The 22,006-nt window shown below is 33.3% G+C and overlaps 1 protein-coding gene across 6 annotated transcripts; it reads right to left on the bottom strand.

Annotated features, from left to right (window-relative positions):
* Positions 1–1,261: 1,261 nt before the first annotated feature.
* On the bottom strand, positions 1,262–21,752 carry LOC116769998 (rab GTPase-activating protein 1-like). 6 transcript variants are annotated; one of them, XM_061527114.1, is made up of 26 exons: positions 21,575–21,752; positions 21,313–21,460; positions 20,852–21,076; positions 17,375–17,492; positions 16,845–17,031; positions 15,684–15,883; positions 12,073–12,251; positions 11,621–11,746; positions 11,171–11,269; positions 10,295–10,455; positions 9,859–9,961; positions 9,361–9,523; positions 9,120–9,210; positions 8,659–8,803; positions 7,975–8,163; positions 7,483–7,608; positions 7,247–7,357; positions 6,939–7,069; positions 6,487–6,608; positions 6,216–6,319; positions 5,842–5,952; positions 5,627–5,687; positions 5,140–5,276; positions 4,640–4,733; positions 4,143–4,176; positions 3,572–3,711 (listed from the first exon to the last, which is right to left on the bottom strand). In XM_061527114.1, exons 2-25 carry the CDS (start codon positions 21,451–21,453, stop codon positions 4,148–4,150), a joined length of 3,153 nt encoding a protein of 1,050 aa, XP_061383098.1. In that variant the 5' UTR covers positions 21,454–21,460; positions 21,575–21,752; the 3' UTR covers positions 3,572–3,711; positions 4,143–4,147. The 6 variants fall into 6 exon arrangements, with proteins under 6 accessions (XP_061383097.1, XP_061383096.1, XP_061383101.1 ...); XM_061527113.1 differs by lacking the exon at positions 4,143–4,176 and having other exon boundaries at positions 1,262–3,711; positions 16,845–17,025; XM_061527112.1 differs by lacking the exon at positions 4,143–4,176 and having other exon boundaries at positions 1,262–3,711; positions 21,575–21,751.
* Positions 21,753–22,006: the final 254 nt, after the last annotated feature.

The raw sequence follows: 22,006 nt of genomic DNA on the forward strand, positions 1-22,006 counted from the left end.
AAGTAATCAAAAGTAATATTATCATTTATTTACTACTTTGCTACAGTTAGTCAATTTAAATTAAATAGTATCCTTACATATTTCTCGTGCTTCTAAACTGCCAGTATCTTATGTGTTCGTTTTTGGTTCCTGAACGGTTAGTTAGCCAAGATAAGGAGGAAGTTTCTAAACACATTTTCTTTCGACATCTCCGAGTTCTGACCCAGATAAGTGATCACCATGTTATAAAACTATAAATCGTCTTCCATTTAGCCGATGTTTACAGTTCCCTAATCTATATCGGTTGCACTATGATACCATCCTTTATCGAGATAGTTTGTGAGAAAATAGTTTTACTGTGGTAATTTATATCATGTTTTTAAGAAAGTAAAAAACTATCGTATATCAAACATGTAGACTGCACAATCCTTATAAATGATATATTCTCCTATATAGTGTAACAAGTTGGCTTTGTATTTAATGCTCAAACATGTCACTCATAAACAAAACAGTAACAAACACGACACTTTTTGTCTACCTGTTCCTATCGGCGAAACATTTTTACACCAGCTGTGTTGTTTATTTATTTAGGTCTGTATGTTAAAAGCTGATTTGCGTCTTATTTGAATGCCAAAACCAATTAGCGTTACTAATACTAATATTTAGTTTTATATAGATAGGAAAATCAATCTATTTAGCTATTTTATTTTTGTTACTTCTTAGAAAATATTAACATTTCAAATGACTTATAGTGTATAATTTTACACGTAAAGAATTAAGTAAAAGTGGTTCAATCTATTCGACGATAGATGGCGCACTAATCTCTGTTTTTCCTAGCAGGCAAAAGAGGGCAGTTAAATTAGAGAACGTCTGCTTAGTTGTGAACATCGGTTACGTTATTAACAATCGGATGGTAAATTTTGTGACGAGTATTTGTGTCTGCTTTCTGCTTAAGACAAAAACAGAAATGTCTTTAACTTATGTATATTACACTTAACATTTCAACATTAAAGGATATAGAAAGACGATAAAGCTCAGCTCAGGCTCAGGAAACACATGTTTTTGAGCCAAGGGGTATCAACAATTTTACAAAGTATCTGCTAGTTTTTTTTTTAGCAGAGTAAACTTCAATGAGCCTTTGGTCGATATAATATTGGCCTAGACCATATAACATAATATTATCCAAGTACTTTTCAGCATTATACCGTTCTCTCATAAGTTCGACTCTAAATTCATCTCAAACGGCCGTTAGAAGTGTTATTGCGTGAAATAAAAAACATAATTATTTGTAAAACTTTTATTACATAAATGATAAGAGTAAAACGACATTTCTCAGCGCCTCGGTTCACTCTACTCGCATCATCTTAATAATATTTCTGCTTTATTTATACATCGAGTGTCTTTTTCTATGACATATCCAAAGCACATATACAGAATCAGAAATCTCTATGGCCGTAGGGACTAGGAGTTATATATTTCCCAACAATTCACCAAATCACTAAACATTTATCTATCGTTTACTTTGCCTATCACGGAACTATTAAGAAAGTGTTACCATAAAAAAAAATGCGTACTTAAATTATAATACACACCACAATCACTCTGAATTTAAAAAATAATACCATTACAAATTATTCACTCGTGAGAAAATTTTAATTGTTTTTATAATACTTTCCTTTACTATAAGTAGAGATCAAATTTAATAAAAATTTTAATGTAACATGTTTAATAGAGATATGTCGGTATAGACATGAAATACGATATATTAAAACAGAATTAACTAAACTATTATTATTGTCAAATGATATTAAAATATAACCTTACGCGTACACACACGGTAAAGACGACATTATTCGATAGCTGACTCAACGATTCAATCATAACTACATGCCGGCCAACTGACACTGAACAGAGAGCTACGTGCAGGCGTCGGAGTATGAGACAGGTACACAAGAATTAAATTGATTCAAGATACGTAAATGTTAAAAATTATATTTTATATGAGATAATCAGCATTTATTTATTTATTAGTTATAAAGCATGTTTGCAATGTATAGAGTAAGTACACACCTCCCTACTTTTTTACATGTCGAAAAATATAATTAGAGATCTTTATATTTTTTGTTATTTAATATTTTATTTTTATACAAAATGATTATTTTCCGATACGATAGAGATGCTGCAGAAGATAATTTATTATACAGAAAAAATCTACTTAGAGAAATAATAGTTGAATGTTCTAAGCGAGATATATATTTTTTTAACACCTACAGCCTATATATATCATGTAAGCTCTTGTGCTATGTTACACACTTGCGTTAATTTTTTTTACATTATATATTGTTTTTTTTTTTACGAATTACGCGCTTTAAGTTCTCCTATAGAATAAAAGTATTAGATATGGCAACTTTTTAGCATGTACAGAAGTTATAACTAATAAAAAAAAAATCATAAGAAATCGCAAATGAAAAATGAGATAGTTTCTATATAATCAATTTGTATACATTGGAACAACTGAAGGGATATACGTATTTCTTAGTTATATGTTAAAAAAAGTTTTGAAGCAGTTTTTTTAAATCCAAGCAAAGTCTGTCTATACTACTAGTTTACACCACAGTTCCGTAGCTTCGTATCGCCCCGTACGAGACACCAACAAGCCTGCGATAAACTATCACATAGTAAATATATATCTATGACTATAAATTCTTAAATTGCACTCGTAAAATAAGTATATATCCGTCCGGTTTCTATATAAGCTATAAATAATTTTATTAATTTTAGATAATAAATAATTTCAATTGCAGACATAATAACACTAATATACTTATATGTTAGAAAACTACAGTGCCACCGTTACACCTACATCCACATACCCTTTATATACTAATCACTCAAAAGGCACTCGTGCTATGGCAAAACGAAAAAATCCGATGTTATACAAATGAGCTTTTCGTACCAGCGAAACTAATATCAGTATGACGTCATGACCTTATCACAGAACAATCGATTGCAGACATATCGGTATGAAATGACATCAAACGGAACGCTTACTACACTATGGTCAACAACATTCAGCCATACGAAAATTACATGTGAAATCTTGGTATGATACGAGGGTACTTTAAATTACGATCGAGTTTCTGGAAGATTTCAATATAAGCGCCCAAAAAATATTAGCATTTCTTAAATAGCAGTGATTATATATTTTTCATGGAATTAAAAAACATATTACATGTATATATATTTTTAAAGGCTTTGATAGTGCTTGATTCAAGATGGCTGACGTTACATAGCCGTAATCCTGATGCCAGTGTCTGACTAGTTATACTATGATGTGCATTTACTAACATACAATATAATAATGATAAACAATATCAATTCAAGAATTACATATTAGAGACGATTGTTATACGAGCCATGTGCGTCTCGGAGGTCAACCCATCGACAGATTCTTTACGATGGTGACGTCATGGCTCCGTCTATTCATTTCCTTTGCATCCTTACTGATATTCGATTCCACCAGCATCGAGTGCCTTTTGGCGTTGAGATCCTTCTTCCTCCTGACCACGTCCGGACTGTACGGCTCGGAGACGCGCCGGTCGAGGGTCACGGTACTCTGGCCCTGACCGCTGAATGACCCCTGCCTAGGTGTAGACGATGGCTGCTCTTGGTTCAAATTAGGCAGGTAAGTCTGGAACGACGGTCTGTTCTGCGCCGCCTCCATTATAGAACCTTTGTTCGGAAGAAACTTATATTGAATCTGAGCCATACCGTGTGAACACTAGACTTCTTGCATATCAAAGGGTTTACTAGATAACGTTGAACTAAAATTTGTAACAGACCATGAACAGAGTGCGGGAGAAGCATGTGTCGGATGACGGAACAAATATAAATAAACGGACGGCCATGCATCGAAACTAAAACTACGAGACTAAAGAGGACGCAAGGAAATGTGTTCACAAAATAACAGTGAATCGAAGCCGTGATAAAAACTCGCCAATTCATATTTAGGGCCAATTCGTTCTTCATTCACATCTTTGTAATTCCACCTATGTCTTTTCTATGTCTACATCGACTGTTATTGAGTGTGTTTTAAACATTAAACATGATGCTAAATGCCATACCCATCACATAATTCTAGAATATAATATTTTTATATTCACCTCCATTACATTTTATTAAATGAGGTTTTATCACCTACAACAAAGACAACAAGTTAGGACATCGACCATAAACAATAGAAGGAGTCCACAGACTATAATATAATATCTATCAAATGGCATAGAAGAAAAAAATATGTTTAGTTCTGTGAAAATAGAATGCTTTGCTCTGAAGTGCGCGACACATGTGTAATAGTGTTTGTGTTGTGTTGTAATAAAAAAAAACGCATGAAAAGCAGAAACGCGACTCTGTGAATGATAGAGGACTGTGAATATAAGATTTCATTCATTCATTCATTCATATGACGACAATTTTGTATAAAAAAAAATAAATTATATTCTTTACGTTCATTCACTGTAATAGGAACGGTGTAAATCGATGCATTTTCAACGTAATGCCAAAATATATACCATTCAGTCAGTTTTTTAATCATTCACTTTTCCGTTCACCCATTCATTCTTTAAGTGTCGTTTCTGTCTGTATAGCCAACGTATCTCACCGAGGGTCCGTACGAGCCAGGGCGTCACCGACTGCTTCTGGTTCATGGCGGCCTGCATCTCGTTCAGCGCCGCGTTCAGCTGGTGACTCAGTTCCTGAAATTATTGAACACAAATTCATTGATGTATTGATTTAGTATTTTCATATACTTAAATTCAACATTTTTTTTATGGTAAGGGGCAAACGAGCAGGCGGCCTATGTGGTGGAGGTAGTATCGTCGCTCATAGACATCCAAAACATAATTTTGCGGATGCCTTGCTTCCATTGTTTGGGTAAGAGGGAGAGGAAAAGGTGGGAACAGGGATGAGGGAAGGGCAACCGGTTCTCTTACTCATCGGACGAAACCCAGTCATTTAAGACTACTTCACGCCGATCTGTTATATTATTATAATCTATTTATATTTGAAACATCATTCGATTAAAATATATACATTCTACATCTCTGTATGAACCGTTTTTCTTCGCCTCATACAGTAGTACAGTAGACTAGTTTGTATCACCTGGTTGCTGCACTGCGCCTGTACATGAGCCAGCTTCACCTGGGCCAGTTCCAGCTCCAGGTCTCTGACCCGCTGCTTGAGCCTCGCCTCCGTCTCGCTGGCAGTCTCCCCGCCGTCCTTCTCAGACTCGTCCGCTTCTAAACACACATTTAATTGAATTTATATACAATCGTAGTGATGTAATCAACCTTTGATACTAGCAGCGCTCTTAGTTGGTCTGTATAATCTATGTTAGCTCTGTATTGTCTATGACATATGTGTAGGTCTATAATCTATGGCCTGCAGTCGTTTCACAAACATCAAACACGCAGTTTTATTAATGATTTAATTTTATTACTTTCGTCATTTGAAGAAGAGATATATTTTCACTATAGACGATAAGTTATTATAATTTATAATTTCCGTACAGATTTTATTCCGAAATTGTAGTTTTTTTAAATGTTAGTGTATTTTTTTTACATAAATAAGTAATATTAATTTGTAATACCTTCTTTATTATCCTTCTGTGCTAACTTTACGCTGCAATTAACACAACCTTTGACGCAATCCTGAAAATATATACATATATCGTAAATTTAATTATTAATTAGTCGAAGTTAGTACATTGAAAAATTTATTATTCCAAGTTACATTTTAAATATTAATTTGCATATTATTTTTGTATTTCTTTTTGTTAATAGATATACATATACATATATTGACCTGTATGTGATGCAGTTGTCTGTCAAGCCTGGCGCATATCTCCCTATAGTCTCTAGACACGGCGGCGTAGTGGACAGACTCCTTCTGTGTCTCCTCGAGATTCCCACGAGCCTGTAACAGATTATAAATAAACAATTTCATCAATATCACTAAAGGTATACAGATCTCTAAAGTCTAATCTTTTAATTATTGAAAATAATATAAGAGAATAAGATTTATAAAAGAGAAATTTATAAGACTTTATTTAAATTTCTTTTATATGACGTCCAAGGCTGTATGTTAAAAATTGCTGCCAGTAATAATAAAATTTTTTATATCAGAAGCAAAAAAAAAAAAAACAAATCGTCTCATAGTAAAGGAGTTTATCAAGTAACCTGTTTGAGTTGAGTCTCTAGCATCTCCTTCTCTTGGGTCAGCTGATTGTTGATGACCTTTAACCTTTCTAACTCCACGTTAATTGTCTCTTTATCTGCTGATTCTAAAAACACACATAAATATCATGACACGATAGCTTAATAAACAAATCGATTGAAAAACTATATAATATGGAAGTTGCAGGTGTTAAAACTATGTGCTGATATATTTTTTAACTATATATTTTAAATAACATATTATTATCTGTGTTTTTTTATTAAACATATGCACCTTTAATGAATTTCTCATACTCCTGTTGGTACTTCTGTAATCTTTTCACTTTGATGCTGCAAGCTAGTTTTATGATCTGACGAGATGATTCCTCAGCGCGACATTTCTTAGGCAGTGTGACCCTGGAACGGACAAAATTAATGAAGTTATATAATATAAGTTTGTATAGATTTGTTTAAGAAAAGAAAGATGGTATCGCTTAGAGTAAAATATGAACACGAGAAGGAATTTCATAACAAAAAACTTACAGCAATTTATAACTATGTCTTAATTATTTCTCGGCTCGTTCTATGGTTTGAAAAAATAAACATGTCAAACCTCTTTGTTTAAATCGAACAATATAATATGTTTTGCTTACAACACTACTGTAATGTTACCAAAAAAAAAAAGTTTCTACATGTTTTAGAATTAAAGCGATTTTAAGAACATTATATTTAGAATGAAGGTTGTACCTGAAATATTTGAGTACACCTTCAAAGTCATGTTGCAAGAGATCTTTCTTGGCTCGCGACAGCAGCGCCAGCGACACTTGGAACAGGGTGTTCACACCTTGGAGCAGAAACACGTCCAGGATGTGATACACCTATAACACAAATAATAATCAAAATATATCTTATTGGTATGATTTTAATCTGTTATTTTACTATTATACTCTACTGTTACAAGATATAAAGAAATATAGTTAAATCTTCTTGCTTGTTTTTCTTAGTTTCCACACCCTGTATAGTCTGTTAACTTCTATACTATATTCACTACTAACCAGAGGCAATGGGAATCGTGCAGTGAACACAGTGAGGAACCACTGTGACGCGAACATGTGCGGCTCCACACCCAGCTCCAGGAAGTGAGCACGAAGCTCGCTCAACTGCTCCTGAACAAAGAAATAACATACATTAAAAAAAATATTATACAGCATTATAGTGTGTATTTGTACAGTATTAAGATTGATATTATTATATGGCCTTTTTCATATTTATGTGTGTACTATTATTTTACCTCCATTAGTCTGTCTAACTGATGCAACCTCATGTATAGAGCCTCGAAGCCATCTTTGTATAACTCTCTCAGACCGTATCCGTACATGAGACGAACTAACAGACAGAACGCTTGCTCCTCCGGCATCTACGAACAGAATAATCATTTAAATTAATCTTAATATTATAAACAAATAAATATCTTTAGTACACAATGAGTAATGACTGTAATTCTAAGCTCACTATAAGAGATCGCAGGTAGTAACAATGATTGTGGTATAGAGACATTACAAATATACATTCACAAAATTATTTACGTTAACGAAACCGAACCTTAAACGTCTATCTGCCCCAGACAAATCAAACGTGTTTCAAACAGTAAACTTCTGTGCAAAGAGATTGAATAAAATAATTGGTATTCATAGAATCATTTACGGCAATGAGACGGATCCTTAATCGTTATGTTATACACATTTTTTTGTATTTGTTAGGTATTAATTGTGTTGTAGCCCACGTGTAACAGTAGTGTAGCGGCGAGGAAGCTCAACCCTTGACAGTAGCCCACTTCATGGTCGTACACAGCGTACGCCCGAGCCATCCTCAGCAAGGAATCCTGACCCAGCCCGCCGGCCTCACGGAAGAAGTCGTGGGCGGGGAACGTACGAGCTATGTCGCGTTGGATCACTGCTTCGAATGGACAGTCCTGGTAAAAAAAATATATAATATATTTTCTCTATACACATACTAATATTTTAATATATTTTTTAATTTATTATGACAATAACGAATTTTATTGTTTAATTCAGATATACTATTCAGTATAAACGTTTATATCTACATCGTTGCAGGTGGCGCCATCCGTGCCGTACTAATTGCAACATACTATAATCCTTAGAATTATTTATATGACTGATTATAATTAGTTATAATACTGAACCATTATAATTTTGTGATGGCAACATTTAAGCATCACCTTCTATTTGAAAACTATAACTGGCTTCAGCCATCTTGTAGGACATTACTGGAAGTAGCGCTGAACATTAAAAGTCAAGTCTGAAACTGTACCTCGAACAATATTCTATACCTTACTGATATAAAAGACTTTCACGAACTAATATTTTTCGAATTACCACGCTTATTTTAGTAAATAATAATAAAATACGCGTAGTAATCCAAAAATATTAGATTAATTCTATACCTTGCTGATTAACGTTCTATACGTCTCCATGAGCTTATCGTTCTGATCAACTTCAGCGAGCCTGAGCCACACTTCCCCTCGCAGGGCCTCCGGCACACCAACTCTCACGAGCTGTTCCAACGCACGAGGTCGAGGTCCCACCCAACTAGTAAAATGCTTTAATTAAAAAAATTCTATCTCATAGATCTTAAAACAGACAACATATATACTCGACACATTAGGCATAACCAGCTCCAAAAAGTATTTTCTTCAGAAACTCATCAATCAATACTTAGCACATGACAGTATTGATGTAAGTTTATGAATGAAAAAACTTAAAATATTATATATCGTGAGTAAGCGTCGCGGTAGACTAGGGGACTCTCGAGTCACATATGAACACAATTATTTACTGAAATATATACAGTGTTATATATTGAGTTATATTTTAATGAACATTTAAATAGAAAAATATCGCTCACCTCCTGAGCACCTGAGCCCAATTCTCAAGCACGTCGACCCCGCAATCTTTGGACACCTCTCCAGTGCCACTTAGTAGTGGTTCATCGCCATCTAGAAGAAAAATAATAAAGTAGCCCATGTTAGTAAGTGCAAGATGCTTATTCAATGATATTTTTTTTATCTAAAGCAAAACAGTCAAAAATATGGCCACATATAAGCTATCAAACCTGCAACTGATCGTTATATATATATATATCTTACCAGAATCCGGGTCTGAGGGCGAGGGAGGTGCTGGAGCGGAGGACAGCGGAGACGGCAGTAAACTGGACAACGACAGGGGCAGGTTAAGCCTGGAGCGATCCAGCTCTCCAGACGTCTCCACACTGGACACCTCGTATTGCAGCTGACCCAATGAATCTACCGTCTGGTATAATAAATTGGTATCAGTATGAAAAAATATAATGATTTTGGGATAAAGTATATTTCTCTCCCATCCATCTTGAAGTGTAGCTATATATATAGCTATAGGTGGTTTAGGACGAAAAAATAATGACATAGACTTGGAAAGAAACAGATAAAGGTAAGAGTTTACAGAGCATAATCTGTGGAGAAGAACTGTATTAACACAGCTTGAATCAATTTCATACAGAATAAATTATTCACGTATAACATTTAAAAGATTCTTCATACAGACACTACGCTGATACTGTGTTTTTGTATGTCAATGACCCTGTAATTGCCCAACTAATATTATCGTACCTCTTTCAGGTTAATGTAGAACTGTTGTACCAACGGTCGTTTGGAGTAGTACCAGAACCTCTCGGTAGGGGGAAACACTTTCACAGGTGTCTCTATCACCAATCTGTTACAAACAACAAACATATACAAAACCACTAAGTGGTGAACCCTTAAAGGTAATGGTGGAATGAAAAATACATATTAATAAAAGGTTTGCTAGTTTATATGTATGTATTAGAATTAAAATTAATATATAATTATTTTTTTTTATTGACAGGACTCGAACCTAAACCACTGAGACATAGCGTTCCGTTTATATTGAAATTAAATCACAGGGTCTCTGAGCCAAGTGTATGTATTAAACAACTCAAATGGAACGCAATAATCGAGGTTAAGTAGCAGGTTCGATTCCTGCTTTTGTTCACAATTTTTCATTATGAAATTTCTAATACCTTACCTCAAAGGATCCCGTATTCCTCTAATAACTAGGTCCAAGGCCAGTGACATGTAAGCCGGAGCTCCATCTCCACTGGCCACGTTGAACGCGGCCAGAGCTGATTCCCCAGCGTTCCAGAGAGCACACACCGAACAACCAGAGCCGCCAGATGAACCGCTCACCTTCAAATAAAACAATCACTTATACTACATAATTACATTTCTTATCTATAAATAGTTTTGGTCCCCGCTACCAGGATAACATGGTGGGTTCGGATCTTATATTCTATATATGTTAATACTCTCGAGAAAGAAACTCCTATGGTAAGGTTTTATTATATCAATGAAATAGTCATAGCATATAAAGGAAGTATTATATGAGGACGAGATTACATCCCTTGAGACATAACCAAAAACTTGTCTCGCACAAACAAGACTAATAGGCGCGGGTAACACTGCTTGGATTATATAAAGCCATAGATCGTCTCGTCAAAAATATAAAATAAAATGTCCGTGACCACACAACCAGACCTCCAGACACAGATAAAACATTCTGCGTACATCCACAGCAGGAAAAGCAATTAAGATTTCTTTGGAGTTAGATGATTAAGCAAGTCTAATTAAGACACAGTCTCATCCCGTCTGCCCTGATCAAGGTCACTCCAAAGTAATTGAGACTTCTTTTGAAACGTGAAGTCAATACGAAAATATATGCTTATTTATGTACTAGTCGATGTGAATAAATTATGTATAACATAATATATTTGGTGTTAATTTATTTTTATCTAAATCTTTCTGTCCTTAACTTCTCTGTATTTTTAAACGTATGATTTTAACGTACGATTTATATCCGTTATATAATATATTTGTTGTTTTTTAATACGAGATTTCAACTGACCATTTCAAGTAACTGCATGTCTGAATGTTTCACGCTACGTCCGGGGGCGAGGAGGATTCCGAAACACCTCTCGATATACAGACCACCGTTATATGAACCCTGGAAACATATAAGCACTATTTTATGACAATCCATTCATCTCTTACTAACCAGTGGAGAAGAAACGAGAGGATAAATAAAATATCGACTTGACCAGAAATACAAATTGTTTACTTGTCCATTTAAAAGTAGTTTATGACCTCATATTAGCGAGAAATTGATTGAGAATTTACTTCATGCATTCATCAAAGTTGTACTTTCGTATCATTTTCTTCAGAGAATAACACGAAAATTTTGAATTATAAAAACTAAATCACTGGAAAGTTTCATCAGGACCAGTGCAGCAGTTTTTGCGTAACGCAACAAAATTCCATATATCATTTATGATTTATGTTAATATTTTCCGCTCACCTGTGGATCCTCTGTTTCTTGCTGTATGTTGTGCGAGACCTGCGTCACGTTGATCGTAACCTGCTTGTCGATACCACCTCGCAACTTGTAACCCAAGCGCTCCTTAGGCACATGGCTGAAAGTGCCCTGAAGATAAAATACGATTACAATCTGTTAGGAGAAGTATATGTCCGAAAGATATTAGCAAAATAAGAACTATTGATTAGTACGCGTTTTGTAAATTTCTTATTTTCCCCGCTTTAATATACGAGGCATATTTGTCATCGAGAAAGATTCAATTCTAAGACCAATTTTGCTATGAAAACAACTACTCTATATTTGTATATTTGTAGTCTCTACTTCTAAACTTTGTATTTGAGGAGAGTTTTTTTTGGCACACTCAGTACTGAGCCTATATCCTTACAATATGATCGTTACGTGACGTCATCGTCATTATGTTTTATAAAAATCACCTTAGCGTCTGTCTCTTTGATATCAACGGTACATTCCAGTACATGCATCAGCTGCATCGGGGGCGCTGACGTCAGACCCTCGGTCAGGGAGCCGGTCATTGAGGGAGCCGCGCTCAAATCACCGACCAGAGACGACGCCATCGACCGTGGGACACGCTCGAAAGCCTTCGCAAAACAACCTAGAACAAAATATACCTTACGTTCGTGACACAGAGTACGTTTTCGATTGATCTGGAGAAAAATTATTATATTTATATATATTAACGATTCAAAGGTCCTTCACGCATATATACCATATGGATAATGGAAACATAGAAGGGCAACAAACATAGGAATTATAAAGTTGAAATTATTAAATGGCCTTATATTTTGTTAAGAAAACTAACTCTTTTACTTATTAATTTCTTTTACTTATTAAGTTCTCCTATCCTGGTGTCGCCCCGAAGATACCTTTTATAGCAATAAAGATTTACTTCCATTAATCTTACGTATTTAACGTGATCATCAAAGTATATATATATATATATGCACCTAATGGATTACTAGATATTTTTGTTTAATAAAATACGTAAAGACAGACAGGTCAATAACACTACCACCCTTTTTTACTATCGGCATTTGACATCAACATTTACAAATGTAATATAAAACAGTATTCACAAGATTGATTTGTTAAAATTACATTCAAAGTCTAGATCCTGGGGTAGATTTCGTTATACGCTAACCCTTGCCTCTTGCCGACGAGTGACGACCTCGCTCGCATATATGATTCTCAAGAGATTCGTAGAATTAAAAATTATTCGTGTCTTCATATTTATAATGGAGTTACTCATTATTGGGAACAAGGCAGTTATTGCGTAATTTTTAACCACCCCAAAAATTGGGAGTTGCAAGATTGACTTTGTCAAATACTCACGCGGCATGTGATTTTGATAGTAGATTTACGCCCGCGTACGAGTCGCGAGACAGGGTACGAACCGAAGCATAAGGTGGGAGTGTAAATAGTCGATCGCGTCTTGTCTCGCGCCTCGCAGCGCTCGCTCGCTGCGAGCTGTGATACGAGACGAAGCACAAGACGAGGTACGAGGCGAGAGTGTAAATGTAGTATGACTGTGTGAGTGTCTTTCTGTGTGTGTGTGTGTATGTCAGTGTCTATTTATTCCCTTGTTAAGTCAATTTCCTCGTATTTTTTGGACGTGTATTATCTTATGACATTTGATAAAATTTTGTTATTACTCACGTTCAGATTTGATATAAGCTTTTCTGCAAAAAATACTATGTATGTATATATTAAGTTAAAAATTTATCTATCATAAAACAGAGTTCAACTCAGATTTGTTCAGACATTATTAACTATTTGCTAAAAGTAAAATAACCATACGAATAGGCAGAATCATTTTGAAATCATAACTCACGTTTAAAATTCATTTGTATTTAGTAACTTATAATAGACAAAAACTATAGCATTTAACGAAGTTATCGCGATATTATATTTCAGCTAAATAAGGATGTGACGTTTTCAATGACTAGGTAGGTACATTACTCACTGACCAACATTGTTACAAATTTTAACGGAACCACAAGTTCTAAACACAATCCTGTTGTTTCTGCTTAAAACTAAAAAAAATAACTTCTATTATATATCGGTTCCGTAAAGCCGTTCAAAATTATGTAATTCTTATATAACGAAATGTATAAACTATTTTGAATATTTAAACAATCTCATTACAGTGCTTTCACCAAGAGTATTTTTTTCGTTATTCTGATCAATGTGATCGTCTTAATGAATAGAGTCTATCAATAATCATCAAAATTAATATCAATTCAATCGATTTATTACTATAATATATTGAATGGTGTAACAATGTATTGTGGGCGTAAATCAGTGGCGTATATATTTCAAGGTCGCTGTTAAATTGATGTTAAAATGTCATGCGTGACCTACATATCAAATTGATCGCAATCGGAACATGAAGCGTCACAAAAATGAAAAAAAAAGGTTTTATTGTTAAAGATCAAAATATAATGTTACCAACCTAAAAAATATCACGCACGAAAAACTTATAATTTACACTGAAATTGCATAATAAAAAAATATATATAGTTTGTATGACGAGTACTATTTTTTTCAACGCGACAGCTTTACACCAAGGCACACAAGTTTATGACAAACAATCCGATATCTAGATAAGAGTGTACTGAACTTATTCTGGTTTTATAATCTCTCATACGGATATATTTATGTAATATAAATGAATTAATATATATTATTATCACATAATAACATATTATAAATGACCATGTTTTTGTATGTAAAATATCGATTTAAACAAATTTTTGCATTAACATTTGTTTTACGGCGGAATAAAAAATACGAAATAACTAGTATATTAACCTACTTTAATCAACCACAGATAAATAAAACACAAAATACGTAAGATACAGAAAAAAAATAACGCAAACAATGTCGTACAAAAAGCCTCGGCGCTAGTACGGTATTTGGTATAAACACTGATTCAAACTACGATCATACTTACAGTATATAAAGATTTACCGCCAGTATGAACGTCCATAGATTTGGACACGAAGACTCCGAATGTCGATTAATATTTTGACAAATCATTGACAGATAAATACATTTTAATAAACACTAATAGATGTACCAGCGAATGTCTGTTCAACACGAATTAAGCTGACAGACGAATTTGGATCTTAGCACATTACATTACGGTTGAATTATGAACGTTCGACATTATTTAATTATTTTTCATGCGTTATAGATTTCTGAAAGCAGATGTTTTTTGTGGTTTTGGATAAACTGATCTAATCACAGACGCAAATACTTTGGACAAATAATATATAATTTGTCGAATAAATTTATTACCTTGTTATATTAATTTGTATATGAACTTTTTAGTTGATGAAAATTAAAAAAAAAAAAAGTTATTTAGACAATAAATCTATGAAGACGTTATATATTCTGTTCTCTTAGAATTTTTCATACAGCAATTACGATTAAAACGTTTTTATTAAATAAAAATAGATGGCGCTGGAAGACATAGAGACATTATCCAATACATATCTCTATCTTAGCCTCAGATGATTCTCAATTAGGTTATAGATGTAGCAAATAAAAAATCAGTACTATAAATTAATTGAAAACACAACATACTATATTTTCCTACTGTGGCTAATGGACTTGGTTTTTTAATCAGTTATCGTATACATATTGATCACTCGAGGGTGAGGACATTGTCATTTGGAAGCTCAAGGCTGAAGGTACCTTTTATTCGGTGAAGGTCAAAGGTCGTCGAGGCTACCTACCTGCTCGCCTCGACACATAACTCAGGTTATTAGAGTTCAATATTTAATAAGCCACCTACATGATTGATATTTCCATTACTAAAAAACTATAAAATATTACATGTATGTGTGATTTATTTCTTTAGTCTCACGAATAAACTTTTTTAAGCTCAATTGATATATCTTTTTGTACGAGGAAAAAACGCTATTTAATTGCCAAATCACGGAAAATATGCGCTCTAGACGAAATATTTTGGTCCATTTATGGTAAAATATTAAGTTAAATTGAGTAGCCATATAAAACTCACTGGACACTTGGTTGACGGCTTCCGCGATGTGACATCTGAACACATGGCAGCGGTACACAGCTGACTCCTTCGTCTCACCATGAGACCAGGTGAATGCGAAGCAGGAAGCGACAGGCGAGCCGGCGGCGCCGCGCGCGTAGAAGGATATCCGGTTCACGGCGTAGCGAGTCATGACGCTGTTCGTGTCCGCTTGGTATAACCTGAGGGGCAGTTGTCAAGGAGTCCTATTAGACAGTACTTGGTGTATGACCTGATATGAGACGAGAAGTGGAATTAGAGGAATATTCTGAATGTAAGGGAGTCGAGGGTAGTCAGAGATTCCAAAAGATGTCGTTACTTTAATTGATGTTATCCTGTATTGTAATCTCCTAGTACATTTGTCATATTAAGTCTAATCTGTAATAATTTTAATGAAATACGCATTATGACAGTACTCTGACAAAACTCTGTTATAAAGCAAGGTAGATCTTACATTGTACTAATAGATGGCGTTAGTTATTATGTTTAATCAATTAATTTGTTACTAAAGACCGAGAGTAACTAAAAAGTTATGATAATATTTGGTTCCCGTTATTCATATTGAGGTCTGAACATTTAAATTACTGATATCATGACACAAAACTATGTAAATATGACGATCAATTCCCTCAAGTAACTGGTGACAATATGAGTAAAACAATGGCCTTTATCAAACAAAACCACAGTTGTTATTCTAACGTATAGAGCAATTAATTTATTGCAGTCTTCGTGCGTAAGACGTTTACGTTGTTATAACTTTGAAATATAGTCGAGGTTTTTGAGCAATAATATATTTAACTAGTTTTTGCTCGCGACTTCGTTTATACTTTGGAATTGGGTAGAAAAAACTTTCAAAGCGTGTTAAAACAATATATATAGTATTAAATCGACGGCGACATTTATAACCTGTGCGAGAGAATTAAATACAATTTTTAAGTTCACTTATAATACAAATGCCGTTATACAGAACCACAAGGAATTAGGGAATTAATTACAGCCTGTGTCTTAGTCAGATGTCTAAGTAGCGTTATAGTAAAAATTTAAGAAAATCTCTATAATATTTTTTGCAAACTTCGATATATGCTGACAAACGTTCGCGTTAATAAGAGGAAGGCTTCCCGACAATATTCTCGATGTACTCACACGACCAATCCCTGTGAGCAGACCGGTATGGATATGGAGACTGCAATACCATCTCTGTTCTCTGGCATCGAACTCAACTCCTTCATGATCCTCTGTATGTCAGTCTCAGACTTGGGGTCAGCGATATTCTGAGCCCCCAAGTAACTGACCCCACAGAACACGGTGCACTCCTGGTCCACGTCTGATACTAGAAATATTTTCAAGGTCAATGGACATATACATAAATAGCACTTAATTCCTATTGTTTAACGTGTATTGTAAGTTTTTGTGCTAGTGGTACTCGTGAAAGTAATAAATACTATTTAAATTAGTCTATTTATAAAATTATTACTGCTTTTAGTCTATTTTTTATAAATTATTTTTCACTATCATTAAGGATGGAAGAAAATATATTTAAGGTTCAACAGGCTTTCAGTCTGATAATTAAGACTAAGTCAAAAAACCTCAAATTCACTTAAAATTCGTCAGTTACGTGGAAATACTACGATGTGAACAAATGTATGCATTATTCAATTCTAAGATCTGATCACCTTCATCATCGCTCTCTATGGGCTTCATGTGGTCTTGCTTCTCCGTGGGGGAGCACGTGTCACCCTCGCCGTCCACCACCTCGTAGAACTTCGACCCGCCCACGTGACGACACGACTCCTTAATGATTAATGGTTACTTGAAAACATATTTTAGGTGTATATACTGATCGTATCGTAGTAAGACTCGTATCGTAGTATACCAAACAAAATTTTAGGAAATTTTGATGGGAGGAATCGCCTCATACAGTCATTAGTTATAACATATAGTTTTTCCACTTGCCAAGGATCTTTTTTACGGGAACTGGTTTGTTTAGTTCGTTTCACATTTTAAGAATTGTGTGGTGTTAAATTATTATTATAGACGAATATATAAACAATAAAAATTTAAATATACTGTACTGAAACAGATTAATGAATAAGAAAGAGCGATAGATATAAAAAAATATTTTATCTTTTATGTCAACAAAAAAATAAATAAATTTTAAAGTGCGAAGAAATTTCACAGGCTAACGAAACGGGGATTGGATGTCGACTATTAATGTCAATATTCAGTTATACCCTTATTCATAATCTAAGTCACATATTGATTCTAGTAGGGAAGGCGTCGCTAACGAACCACAAAAAACTTATCGCTAAATTAATACACTTACATTTATATAACTGAACAAAGTAATAATCGATAATAAGAAAATAAGTTAAGTTAAATTATTTTCATACTTAAAAACAGATTAATATCATCTTTAATAACAGAGTATTTTCCTCAAAGCTGTGTTAAATAATTTAAAAACAACATAAGTAATCCCGAATACACGATTATTTTGACCGTTCTTAACCAAATGTTTAGAACAACGAAAAAAAGTGGTAATTTTAACACTGATATGTTCCAAAAGTAAACAAAACATAGCATCACCTTGTAAACAATTTGGGAATACCTTCCGTAAGTCATTGTAAGACAGTATATTACTCAATAGAAACAATACCAGGACCGTGGCGACGGTCGGTCGAATACTAAACATTTTACACTATAGAAGCTGTGATTCACGCGGCCCGCAGACTTATCACTGAGGCATATAAACTAACGTCATAGTTATTTTTGAAATGATAATACAGTGTCCTAAAAGCTCTCAGATGTTAAGAAAAATACTAATACAATATTGAATGAACATTTTATTTATTTCCAAGTCTTTATCATATCTATGATGCAACTTATATCTTACAAACATAAAATACGATGCGAGCATTTGAAGATTTTGTAAGATAAATGTACTGATAAATTCTTATAGGCAAGATATTGGAAAAGTGCCTTTCAAACATACCTTTTACTGTTGAAAAATATACAATAATAAAATCAATTAAGTATTAATATATGTTTTACCTTGACGACCTTCATGGTTTGAACTAATCATACACAAACAGCCAACACTCCACCCAACGAACAGCTCATAATATGCTAAGCATGTGAATCTTCCGAACACAAACTATTGTTAACATACAAATGTTTTATTATCAAGATATTATAACAATAATTATACTTAATAATTTCTCACAACCACCGCCCTTGATGTATATATTAATTTTATTTCAACATAATATCGTCCGATATAAAGGTAACACGATGACAGACGTTACTGTAACAAGCTCAATACGATCACAATGGACTCAACCAAAACAACTGGTCAATTAGCGTTCGTAAGAACTGATTGGTTACCCGATAACACTAACACATGAATGCATTTGAAATTCGAAATATACAAGTAAAAGCCGTTATCGATGGCCAAGCGCGTCACATTTTTCAAATTTTTCATATTTTTTTTTAAAAATTCACATGTTTTTTTTTTATTACCTGTTCGGCAATAAAAGTATTGAGGATAAAGCACTCCTGTGCCCTTTCCTGTACGTCGATGACAGTCTGTCGAATGTGTACTGCATTTTTGTATAACACTCAATTATAATGTCGGGGGAATTAGAGCATTGCAAACGTAATGGAAATGTCAACGAAAACTTTTAAAAGAACTTCATTTTTTATCCTAGACTATAGAACACAAAAATAGCTATAGATATCACAATAACAATAAAACACCTAACTCACATTATGTAAATATATCTATATATTAAAAAAACAAACTATAAAAATAATTTCGTATAACCTGCAAAACACACGTAAAATTGCGATAACATTTAATTGGCCAATAGAAAACTTATATAATATAATGCAAAAATATTATTGGCAATAAAAATTATCTTTCAACATATAAGATAATCGAAATAAAACTATTACAATTCACGCCAATTTAAATTGTTCATAGTTGATAGTGGAATGTATCTTGTTTAATTGTCAAAAATGACAAACAAAATAGGTTTGAAGGTAATAACAATTACAGAGAAATGAAATATTTGTAGTGGTATTGTTAAGTGAATTGTGAGATTAGGCTTTATTACAAATGGTGAGTTATTTTTCTTTTTATTTCGTTAAATCGATCATGTTTGCATCGCATGCAAGTCATAAAGCAACATCCTCAACTGTTTGTTAGCTGTCAACTCGATTGAAGCAATTTGGCGCGGAAATTGGCGTTCCAATTTGGATTTACGGTCAGACAACTTGAATGTTATCACATTGGCTTTATGTCTTTCTTTTATTACACATCACTAGCAACAGTAAAACAGTAATTTATCATTCGTAGTTTTTTTTTAATTACAAGACATGTCTATTTTATTCAGTTAAGCAAGGACCAACTAGAATTGAAATAATTTTAATAATAAGTAAAAGACAGACATATTATGCATGTAAAGATCATAAAATCAAATAAATTTAAACATTGAAAATTATAGAAGATATATATAAAAATAAGAGAAAAAGTATGAAACAAAACATTCAGTCTAATTAATTGAGGAAGGTTGTATGATGCAAATAACAATTACAAACTTGACTTATTAAAAATATTCTATGAGCCAGATGGGCATTAACTAATAATGGTCACACTACAGAAGCTAATAAGGATAAAGTGGACATTGAGACATACATATGAGACACATGTAAATATTATTAAAATATTTTATAGGAATAAACATCATAAAATATCTGTAATGAAATGTTGGAGACTTTGTTATATTTTAATTTTAATTACAAACTTCAGTCATGTGAGTTGAGATTTTAATTATTAAGTTTATTAAATTTTCATTTCACTGATACAAGTGTTACAAACATATATAGTTTCAATTATGTCGATATTAAAATGATCAATTAATTTTCAAAAATTATTATGTTACTCTTAATAATTTTTGTTAGAGAAATTATTATTTTTTACAATTGAAATTTGTTTCTCACAGAGAATGAGTTGTATAAAAATATTTCTCCATATATTAATGTGATCTTTAACATAACATGGTTCTCGGACGAAAATAATTTACGAAAAATCTTGGAAGAAATATAATGTTAGATCATAAGGTATAACAAACCTGGTATCAAAAATAACAAACCTGGTCTTTTAGTGGGTGATTTTGGACAGATGCTCCATCAACATCACCCATTCTTGTTGGTATTGGAATATCGGTATCACTCTCAACCTCAAATATCACTTTGAACAGATCCAACCCTTCAGGAATGTTGGATTCAATGTTAGCCTCCGGCCGGATTGTCAGCTCCTGGTTTGTTAACTCACTATTATTTAATCTTACAGAGGTTTGGAGAGAATCTGTGATTGCCTGTAATTTAATTTTTTAATCAATTTATTACAATACTTCAAATAACACTGTGTTCTCTAAAAAGTTTTTAGTTAGGTTCATTTTATGTGAAAACTTTTTGATTATTTGTTAATTATAACCAATTACACTGAGCTAAATTTTTTATGATTTTTAGTCATGAATTGAAGGTCTCATATACGAGTGATAATTCAAGTGTGAGGCTGAGGTGATCACAGATAGTAATCAACTTTACGTACGTCGCTCAATATGTCTTCCAAGTCACAACATACATTTGTTGTTAACACGGGCGAAGGACTAGGAGTACGGGATCGATCAGAATAAAACTCAATGTCTACAGGGTCCGAAACCTCATTTGTTCGACATGCATTGAACTCCATCACTATTCTGTTGAAATATAAACACGTTTATTCACAAACACTGACAAAACGATGCATTATGTATAGCTATGAAAAAAAAATGAAATCAAATACAAAGATATTATACGTAATTGATTCTTACCCATCGGTGATTAGGTTCTCCCGCGAGAACAAGTCATTTTAGTGAGTGAATTTATTATCAAAATCGAGAAAAACCACCTCAGAGTTCGATGCGGTAGTTTTAGATATTATATTTACCGAAGAAATAGCGATCACTGTTGTTTTACATTGAGAGCAAAGAAACGTCAAAACAGTTGTCATAATAGGGAAAAATCCATTATTAGTTGAGGATATACCTTTTCACAAATCTAACTATCTGGGTCTTATTTAGAAGTTGAAAAATTATATACTGAAAAAACCAAATTCCTTTTTTATAAACTTACTGTTAAATACATCTTAAATCAAAGCGTTGAGTAAAAAATAGGAAATATTAATTAAAACTAACCGAAATTATTTAAATTGTATTAAAAAATATTATTTATAATATCTAACACTATATTTCATATAAGAAATT

This window comes from Danaus plexippus (genome assembly GCF_018135715.1).
Source record: "Danaus plexippus chromosome 3 unlocalized genomic scaffold, MEX_DaPlex mxdp_34, whole genome shotgun sequence".
NCBI classification, from domain to species: domain Eukaryota; kingdom Metazoa; phylum Arthropoda; class Insecta; order Lepidoptera; family Nymphalidae; genus Danaus; species Danaus plexippus.

What these genes read in the sequence shown, in the direction of transcription:
- LOC116769998 (XM_061527112.1), bottom strand. Translation starts at nt 21,453, where the DNA reads ATGGAGTTCAATGCATGTCGAACAAATGAGGTTTCGGACCCTGTAGAC. An exon ending in CCGCTACACTACTGTTACAC is followed by an intron (nt 7,609 to 7,974) that starts GTGGGCTACAAC and finishes TTCTGTTCGTAG; the next exon opens with ATGCCGGAGGAGCAAGCGTT. An exon ending in CACGATTCCCATTGCCTCTG is followed by an intron (nt 7,070 to 7,246) that starts GTTAGTAGTGAA and finishes TTTGTGTTATAG; the next exon opens with GTGTATCACATCCTGGACGT.